The sequence below is a fragment of the Phragmites australis genome, chromosome 3 (assembly GCF_958298935.1).
Source record: "Phragmites australis chromosome 3, lpPhrAust1.1, whole genome shotgun sequence".
Taxonomy (NCBI): Eukaryota; Viridiplantae; Streptophyta; class Magnoliopsida; order Poales; family Poaceae; genus Phragmites; species Phragmites australis.
The window spans coordinates 21,601,427-21,611,771 of record NC_084923.1 but is presented as its reverse complement, the minus strand read 5'-3'; the positions used below and the strand labels follow the sequence as shown (position 1 = coordinate 21,611,771).

The following is a 10,345-nucleotide window of genomic DNA, read 5'->3' as shown; positions in this document are numbered from 1 at the left end:
ATCACCGAACTATCTGGTGAGTTATCCTGAGCTAGATCACGCCACTTCTTCTCTGTGCAAAACACTCTGGTGTAAGCCTCCGGTGCACTTCCTCTTGACACCGGACTATCTGGTTAGTTCATCTTTGTTCTTCGTCACTTAGAATCGCCTCTACAAGAAATGCTCCAGTAAAACCTCCAGTGCACTCACTTCCTATTACCGGACCTTTTGATCTATTATTCTCCGATCTTTAACACTTGCAACCCTTTCTGCAAGAATTGCTCCGGTGTATATCGTTCGCTGATCACCGGACCTTTCGGTGAGTTCAACTTCTTGTGTCCCGAGTCAAAATACTCTAGTGTGCACATTCTTCATTAACACCGGACTATCCGGTGGCTTATTTAATTTTGCTCTTCTTTGCAGATAAAGCTTCGGTGTTACTCCTTGTTGAGCACCGAATTATCCGATGAAGTCTTCAGCCTTCTCTCCCCTTTGTCAGAGATGATCTGGTAAGTTCAACACATAGAGCACCGGACCATCCTGCGAGAGCAATTCTCTTGAGACTTCTCCAATTCAATCAATATTTATCCCGACTGTGGTGACTTCTTTATGTATTGCATCCATGAGGCCTACTAAAGTATATACTTAACAAATATGTTAGTCCCAATGACTATATTATCATTAATCACTAAAATCACAATCATATCTTAATAGGGTCATTTTCGCTACAGTTGTCTCATGTAATACCATGTAGGATTTTTAAGTGATGTGAAAGAGATGAGGTAAGAGAAAGATGTCGTTTCGCAAAATAATGGTCTCATAAGCTAAAAATTAGGATTAGAAGACTACTCCCGCACCATTTTACGAGTTGTTATTGGTATTCAACTCACAAAATTCATCTAGGTGTCGTTGTTCCGCGAAACAACGGTCTCATAAACTAAAATATAGAATTAGAAGATTACTCCCACACCATCTTACGAGTTGTTATTAGCATCAACTCACAAAATTCATCTGTTCTATTTACAAATGAAGCGGGTTATTGGATTACTATGAAATAATTGAAAAGATAATTTATTGCAAAATGCGTCGCATGAGGTGAATTATAAGACAGCATCAATGTACTAGAGATGTTTGTTCCCGCATTGCCATTTCCAAATTTGCCACGTACCATTTTTGCTATAGTAACCAAAAGGACTTCACAAAGATGCCGATCTGCTGACTCAGCTCTGCGATTCCTCCTTTCGCTAGTCGCTATTAAGAGTGGTCCAGCTGTCCAGGAAGAAGACTGGAAGTTCCACGTGTCACAGGATGTAAAGTGGGTAACTGATTCTAATCTTATTAATCTCTCAATCTGTGATGATTCATGACCCATGAGCTACTTGAATATCAAACATTCAAAAACAATTCAAGTAGGCCCTTGGCAGGAACAACGACCAGTATACTTTTAAACTGAAAGCCCGAAGATACAAAAAAAAATGACTTGACTGTGACAGTACAATGGTGCATGTCGTGTTGTGTTATTTGGGCAAGCTAGGTGTTACAATTTTTCACCAGAATGGCTTGGTTCCCTTTTTTTAAGGCCCCATCTGCAATGTAGAATTTTCACAAGATGAACACAAACAATTCAATTATCACATGAAATGGGAAATGAATTTCCAGCATTCCAAAAGAGCCTTAGTATCAGGTATCTTTACTAAGACCAATACCATATAAGAGGGCAACTATTCTACCCATAATCTACTCTCTCTGATCTTAAATATAAATCCATAACATCAACAGTCTCCTATGATACTTTAACTAATAATATCTATAAAAATATATTGTTTTTAAATAAAAAAGTATATATTATAAAAGTATTGTTCATAATGAATCTAACAACATCAACCTTATATTATCAATGTATATGATTTTTTAGCTATTGATGATCACAGTTAAAAATGTTTAGCTTAGAACAAATCTAAATGGACTTGTATTTGAAATTGAAGGATTACCATATAAGAGTGCAATTATTCTACCGATAATCCGTGCCCGGAGACTGAATTACAAACATAATACTAGCAGAATGCGAGTTAAAAGGTCAACAGTGAACAACTAGCTGAAGAAAATTTACAGAACTAGTCTGACAATGTAACAAGGCAACTGCCTGCCTAACTGATCTAATAAGTTCAACGTCACCAAATGGCAGACATTGCTGCGTCATCTCTGCAGATCAAGTCCTCCAGTCCAGTCATGAAATCATTTCCGTCGGCACCAGCTGCCTGACTCAGCATCTCATCCTGCATCATCTGTTCAAAATAACCAGCCAAATCATCATCAGACCAAAAAGCCCAGCCTTTATATAACTTTGTGATGTTTGTTCTCCATTTTTTATTTCTCAACAATGAACCAGTTATGCATGTCCTTTTAGTTTGGGGTTTGTTTTGTATTCAAAACACGCATCAGCATTCTTACTATAATGTCTATTGATGGACAAACTGCTGATGGCTAGGGTCGTGCCAAGTACCAGAGACGTACATTAGAAGAGCATGTTATCATTTGCCCACTAGTGCCCCAACCGAAGCAGTAGCATAAGAAGAGCATGAAAGTTCATTAGTACAAACAACTAATTGATGCAATCGATAAATGACTGAATGTAAATTAAACAATTTTCAGATTTAGACAAATCTTTCTGCGTGAGCTGTGGGATACTGATTGCCTGTAAGAGAGAAGTGTTGCAGTATTCATACCCTGGCCTGTTTCATTTCAGCAACACAGGTTGTGAGCCTATGGTACTGTTCTCTTGCTTCTGGGTATTGAGACATAGAGTGCACTCGGGCAAGTGCTCTCTGCAGCTTGGCTTCAGCCTGCCTTCTGCCATCATGCAAGAAATCATATTCATCCTCAGCCTTAGCAGGTTGGATTTGTGATGGACCTTCAAGTTGTTTCTCAGGCCGAAATCCACGTAAACCAGTTCTCTTTCTCCTCCATCTCAGTATAACTTTCTCAACAATACCTACTGACCAGACTACCTTCCGATAGTTTTTTCTCACTTGATGTCCTCGTACATGAGCCTAATAACAAACAAAGACAAGTTAATGTTACACTTGAACAGGACTGTTGGTATTTATATAGCTTTGATGTCATAATACATGGAATTACACTCAGTCCGGAGAAACTACGGATTTTAGTAACTCATGACAAAAGTGCTGAGAACTTATGTAACTGATATGTCTTGCATTGCATATAGCACATAATATCTGCAAGGAAGCTCATATCTCGAATTGTTAACTTTGCAGTTGGATTTATGCTACCTTGTATCTGAAGTCTGAACTACCAGATTTAATATAAGAACAAGTTTTTAGTATTTAGACTACAGTTGGACCAAACACAAGAGAACTATGTGTAGCATGCAACAAATTGCCAAGTAACTAGTTAACTACACCCTACTAGCTGGATGAAAGAATGATGTCTGTAAAATGCATCATGATCATCGAGCTATAATGTTGTGGTATTCCACACAAATGATTTATCCTTGAAAAGTAACATAGAGATTAATCCATTATTGAAGTAAAGATTCATCAAATCCATTCGGGAATGTTTGTTGAACAGAAAGGCTTTTGTTATAAGCTGACAGATAGCAAGATCATTGTGCAGAGTAACAACATTCTAGGTCTGCTAAGTGAAATTAATTGCAACCCCATATAGTGTCAGGGAAACTCAGTAGACATGCATACAAAGAAACCTAAAAAATTAGTTAATTGGTCATCGGTGCTACCTGTATCTTGACAATCCTCTGGCGAATGATCATAAACTCCTTTCTTCCTTTCCATCCACGGAACTTGTTTTGGATACGAACAGCAGCAGAATGTAGATGCGTATCATGTTGTCCTGGTTTGACATTTTTAAGAGAAACAAGCGAAAGATTATGTTCATCAGATAACCCACAATCATCATCTCCATATTCCACAACTTTCTTTCTGTGGAATGACTCCACCCTGAAGGCTTGAAATATCCTAGCTGCAGCCTGAGTGGACTTACGAACAGCACTTAATGAACCTTTAAGTGATTCAGCATGAGCATCCTCTCCAGCAAGCTGAGCAGAATTATTGCCAGTGAAATCTTCAGCAATTGGTAACTCACATAATTGTACAGTGCTATCATTTGATTCTCTAATAGTAAGTGCTGACAAATGGCTTGTCAGAGCAGATTCCGCAAGGAAACCAGCAATCCCCTTGTGTCCATTTGTTGACGCTAAATCAGCTGGGCTTCTTCCAGAAGGGAACTGAGAAGTTGGATCTGTCAATGCACCTGCTGCAGCCCCATTTGCTATGAGGACGCCAACTGTCCGCTCTCTAAAAAGCATATAAATATACAATTTAACAATAGAAAAAGGATCGAGTCCCTATTAAAGTACAAACAAAGTGCAAGTTGAAGGGATGAGAAAGGAATAAGGTAACTTCTTTTACAAAAAGTTCCTGTGAAACATAGACATCCTAATTTGAAACAGCTCTACGCAGAATGTATGAACATACCTCCCCAAAGCTGCAGCCCAGTGAAGTGCAGTCCATCCATGAGCATCCCGGAAGTTCACATTTACACCAGCAACAATTATCGGTCTTATAGCCCAATCATAACCAAGTGCAGCTACCAAATGCATTACACCCTGCCCTTCCTTGCACAGCACATTGGGACCCTTTCCGTCATCGTTTATTTTACAGAGAAGCCAATAATGCAGCTTCTCTTTCACCAATTTCTTTAAACTTTGGTCCCTTGCAGTGGAAACTACTTCCTTTACAGATGGTAATTCTTGATCTGACCATTTCCCATCAAGCATTAAGGAATTTATAGCATTCATCAGCTCATATTTCTCATTCCCACTGCTCAAAACAAGCATATGATGGTCATCTGGCCCCAAAGAGAGTAGCTTCTCAAGACGAATATGTAGGTGCATTTCATTTACACCATTGGCCTGGGAATGTGAAGTCTCCATGTACTGAGCATCAGAATCTCGATACTCGAATTCTCGCACTTCACTACAAGCCACCCTGTTTGAGCAGGTCACATAAAATGGAACTCGTCCTGATTGATGTGCTGGTGCGTAGCAGCGTAGGGTGCCATCGGTTAAAACCTCAGTTGGTACTTCAACATCCCCAAACATACATGACCACTTACGGTTATCCACATGTTCTTTATTCAACAAGAATGTACCAGTAACTGAAACCTGCATCATTAGCATAAATTAACGACTAGTAATAGGAGAGACAAGTACTGAAAGCTACTAAGCAACTAGCTAAAATTAACAACCTTCAGATGCCTGAACTGTGCATATTGTAAAGAATAAAAACAGTTAAGAACATAAAACACCTTGCACACCTTTGTATTTGAACCAATATATGCGCAGCTTGGTGAGACATCGAGAATGCAGAATAGTTGGTCTTGAGAAAGTGAAGGGCTCACTACATAAGCATCTATCTGTTCATTAGTCAGTGCACTAGAACCATCAGCAACATTCACGGTCTCTATGCTATTCCAGAAAGTGTCAGAACTGGATTTAATATCCAAATCAACCATCCCCTCAAGTTCTTTACTCATCCATCTTGAAAAGCTGTCATTTTTCTTCAAACCAGTAGAGTCAATCTTGAATAGATCTAGTGATGACTGCTTCAAGAGTGGATGTTTGATGCTTCCTTCGGTATGTCTACTTCCATTCACCTGAAAAGTTGAAACAAATCATTTTTTAATACATCAGGTGTAACAACCTCAAATGGCTGTACCCCTACAAGCGTTACATATGCATTTGCTTTCATAACATGCTGTTCTAGAGTCAGTTTCCTTTTATTTAATATATCTTGTTGGATGGCTTCAAAGTATTTCTATTTGTGCTCATTTGTTAAGACTTGAATATTCAATTTATTAATATTCAAGTTTATTAATATAGCTACTGCTCTCAACATAACAGGTATTCAAGATTACAGATAAGGATCCCCAAAGTTACTACTAAGTACTAAGGGTAAAATCCAAAGAGGTTGTGAAGTTCTCTATACTATTTGAGTGTATACATCCATTGGGTCCACTAAGGCAAAAGGTAATTCCCATCTACCACTCCGGATTCCAGAAAGTACCTCTGATGTTGATATGCCAGCAAAACTGAGTCCATCAGCTTCCTTCTGGCTGAGGTGGTTAGTGTACAGAGCCTCAGATGTAAATGTCTCCAGACGGGAGCTATCCTCCAGATTGCTATCCTCTACGCTGGTAAATGAAGAATGAAGTGCTGGCTCTGTGAACCCAGTTGGATAATCTGTGAAGGCCTCATTGAATGACACTGAATCAAACAGAGTTCTGGAAACATCTCCTGGCGCAGCGCAGACATCATCAAACATTCTAGCTATGTCATGGTGAGAAAATGAATGATAATCTAAGTTAGCTGTTCTTGGCGGCATTTCACCATGATAACCTGAAACTGTTTCAAAAAGAAAACGATTTAAAAGACAGTACTGACACAGAAACCAAAATTTCAAATACAGAGGAGTGAATCTTGCCTTGTCTACTGCCTATTCTCAAAGCAGAAGGGTATAACATGTCATCCATTACGACTCCATCCACAAGCTGCTGCATCTCAGCGAGAGGGTGGTATCTGGAGCTTGCTCGACAATTATCTGCTGCACCGAATTTCGCTTTAGATACACTGAAAGAAGGTGCATAATTGAATCTGCATCAGTTAATCTATACTTCGTGTAGATGATGCAGAAGAAAGATAGAGAAACAAGACCTGATTCAGTGTCTCCATATTCTGAAATATGTCCACTTATTGGGCTTTCAGCAGCATCCATGGTTTGTGGAGCCACCTGGCTCTGACTAGTGATAGAATTTGAACATGATGGACTATCAACATTGGAAAACTGCATAATTTCTTCTTTCACACGATTGAAACTTTGCTTGCCACCCTAGAAAGTTAATCATAAACAAAGAAAATGGTTGGACATTTTTTAGCAGATAGAAATATGGAAATGAAGGTACTCTTTCAAAGTTTTTTTATTCAACCTTTTTGGAAACTTTTTCAACCCTTTTGACAATATATGAAAATATAAGTAGAACGCTAGAATAATAGACAATTCATCATTTAAAAATAAATGACTCAGTAGTTTGAGTGCATGCACTTCAGAAAGTTGTGTAATAATGCAAATGTGCACTGTAGCCTGGCTGAAGAGAAACAGGTGTAGTTGTCTTGTCTGTAGTAGCAGAGTGCCAGAGTGTCCATATAAAATTAAGAAGAGGTTGCTAAGTTTTTTTTTCTCGAACGCACAGGAGAGCTGTGTGTCATTTCATTAAAAGAGAGGAAACCAAAGTAAGGCAACAACACAACGAAACACAAAAAAACACAGATAAACACAAAAACAAACAAACAAAACAAGCACAAGAAAAAAAAAAGGCCCAAAAAGAGCCTAGACACCAGCAGAACCTGAAGAACCTAAGACCCAGCCAAAAGGTCCTGGAGGTCCTTGGCACCGGCAGCACACCAAAGCAACCCTTGCACAACCACAGCCTGCGCCACCAGATCAACAGCAGAGGTTGCTAAGTTGCTAACTTGAGTGGGACAGTATGAGACGGGAGGAAGTTGCAGTGAAAACAATAGCCAACAAAGGCCACACAGCCTTTGTATGCAGTACACATGCATACTGAGAGCAAGCATTTGCTAGCTAATGCAGCTGGTGAACATAGGTTTTTCAGATACATTCGCTAATACAGTTGGTGAACATAGTTTTTTTAGACATATTGCCTAACACTGTTGGTGAATGTCCCTGTGTACTCGTTGCATCAAATCTCCATTAGCTAGTTTTTAGTTGCACATCAACAAGAAAATAAACAAAAAGGTACAGATGAAAGAGAAGGTTAGTAGAGAATGAAATAGTGTACCTTGACTTCAAGGTAGTGTACAAGAACGATATGTGTGAAATCTCTGAAAAGTAAGAGAAGTTATTTGATTACACACTACACACTTTCCTCTCAATATCAGTTTAACAACCATTTGACAAACAAATGAGAATAGAATTGCATTAAACAGCAAAGAACATTATGCAACACTCGGCACTTACTCTTCCAACAGCCAATAGGTTCTTCTTTGAAAGTTTTCATTCTCCTCCCCGCGGGCATAGTAGCAGTGGAGCACATCAATGCTGCCAGCCTAAAGTAACAAACTTCAGCTTTAGCAGACTAGTAAAGGCACAAAGTAAATAGGTCTAAAACAAAAATATATAGCCATCAATAAAAAAAAAGTACAGCTAGCAGTATATTCCAGCAGACCAGCACACGAGGATGAAATAATTCGCAAAAGGAGTCTTCTGTTTGCAATAAATGTGAGTCTGTGACACCATTGACATTTTCCTTGATCTCTATACTCAAGTCAAGGTTGTACCCAAACTTGTTGAAACAAGTCCCTTCATGCAAGTAAGGTTAAACGGTATGTGAGTGGGATGATCGAGTGCAACATTTTGCACCTGCATATAATCCCCCAACAGAATGCTTATTGCTCTAAAATGAATATTGGCAGTGTAAGCTACAAGTTGTTAGCAGCTCCAAAAGTATGGCCAACAGCTTGGATTAATATGTGACAACAGAAAATCACAAGTAAAGACAAAAATAATAGATGACAAGAACAGCACATGCTCTGAATGTAGCACTGCCAAAAATGATACAATTAGCCAATTGTGCGCAATAAATCAATAATAACTAATACATATGCAACCTTCCAAATCTCTGTAGAAAGAATTTATTTTTACTTACTTTTAGTTTCTCGTGAGCTTCTTTAACAGTCTTCCCATCCTTTTTCTTTCTCCAATTGTGTCCATCCTTTCTGAAGTATCTCAGTATTTTGCGATCAAAGAGAAAAAGAGAACCACCTGTTGCAGTCAAAAAAGTTAAGTAAGGAGAATCAATGCCAATGAATTTCTTTTCAGACATACACCGATATGAACCGTAAAAGATAGCTTTGATCAGATCAAGCAATCGCAAGCTGTAGAACTAATGTCACTCTTCTACTGTTTTCCCTAAAATGACTGCTACTTTCTTTGGACCATTTAAAGAAAGGAAATATTAAGCATGGCTGGCTAACTAATGATAAATGGTGATTTGAAAGGAAATCACCTTGGGGGTGGTGGTATTTAGTGGCAATCACATATATTATTTACCATGAAAATTGAACAATCATTTCCCATTTTTCCAACTGTACATCGAGTTGCAACCAGTCCATTTCGAAATGCTAAGGCACTTGTGATGGCATCAAGGTGCAAGAGAACACCAAAAGGAAAGTGAAAAACAGAGGAGCCATACTCGCAGGCCTGTTTGGCGGTTCGGGCGCAATGGAGAAGAACTTGTAGTTTGACAGTATCTCGCAGACTTCGGTGGGCCGCAGCCATCTCTTCTGAGCCTCCTGCAGTATCTGGGAGAAATCTGCAGATTCACCATGAGGTTAGTCAGACACTGGTCAACACCAACAACCACTCCCACCACTCGCATGCGGCCCTCATTTTCTTCGGTACTGAAAATCCTTTTGTCTGCTTTGAATTATTGGGCAGAAAAGTCAGAAAACGCCGACGACTAGCTAATCTGTTTTCCTTTTTTTTAATTTTCGGCGGTAGCTGATGCAATTGAAATATCTACAAAACCCAAAAAATGAAATACAAAGGAATTGCGCATAAATTATAGAAATCAGAAGGCACGAACTCATCAGACCGTGAGAGTTACGAAATTTATGATCCAAAGAAATAACAACATGCAGTTAAAAAAAACGCACAACAAATTCACGGGGGAAAACCCATCGAAATTTCATCTTCTACCGTGGAAACCGCACAAAAACCCCAACCCCGGAAGCAGGAGCGATCCAGATCCGTACTACCTGGGGGCTGGCCGGGCAGAACGAACTTGCGGGTCTCCGCCATGGCACCGCCCGATCAAACCACTGCTCCCCTCCGCCTCCGAACTGCGTGGTGGGATCGCGGCTCGTCGGAGGCGGGCTTAAAACGGGGAGGAAGCCGGACGCCGCGAAGCTTCGGCGAAGGGAGGAGCGGAGTGCGAGGGAGGCCGTCGCGCTGGGAAAAATTTGTTAGCTGCGGAGTGACGACAAGAGGGGCGAGCGTGAAAGGGAGGAAAAGTAGAGGTGGGTGGGGCCGCCGTGGGACGAAATGACGGGAGCACCCCTAGGAGCAGGAGGGAAGGGTCGGGGTTGGTGGGTGGGCGCGTTTGTCGTCGCTACTGTGGACCGTTGCCCGGACGGAACCTGCCATTCTCGGATGGGATAAATTTCCCAGCCCGCTCTGTTTTTTATTTTACTAGGCAGTGCTCATTCATTGCAATAAAACATATGCATATCAAACATAAATTTAATATAAAA

General features: G+C 40.0%; 1 protein-coding gene across 2 annotated transcripts; it reads right to left on the bottom strand.

Annotated features, from left to right (window-relative positions):
* Positions 1–1,933: 1,933 nt before the first annotated feature.
* Positions 1,934–10,081, bottom strand: LOC133912619 (calmodulin-binding transcription activator 3-like). Of its 2 annotated transcripts, XM_062355459.1 has the most exons (14): positions 9,851–10,081; positions 9,286–9,405; positions 8,740–8,855; positions 8,052–8,140; positions 7,873–7,915; positions 6,728–6,902; positions 6,498–6,614; positions 6,081–6,418; positions 5,332–5,670; positions 4,491–5,179; positions 3,734–4,310; positions 2,706–3,029; positions 2,494–2,521; positions 1,934–2,264 (listed from the first exon to the last, which is right to left on the bottom strand). In XM_062355459.1, exons 1-13 carry the CDS (start codon positions 9,891–9,893, stop codon positions 2,495–2,497), a joined length of 2,997 nt encoding a protein of 998 aa, XP_062211443.1. In that variant the 5' UTR covers positions 9,894–10,081; the 3' UTR covers positions 1,934–2,264; position 2,494. The 2 variants fall into 2 exon arrangements, with proteins under 2 accessions (XP_062211443.1, XP_062211442.1); XM_062355458.1 differs by lacking the exon at positions 2,494–2,521.
* Positions 10,082–10,345: the final 264 nt, after the last annotated feature.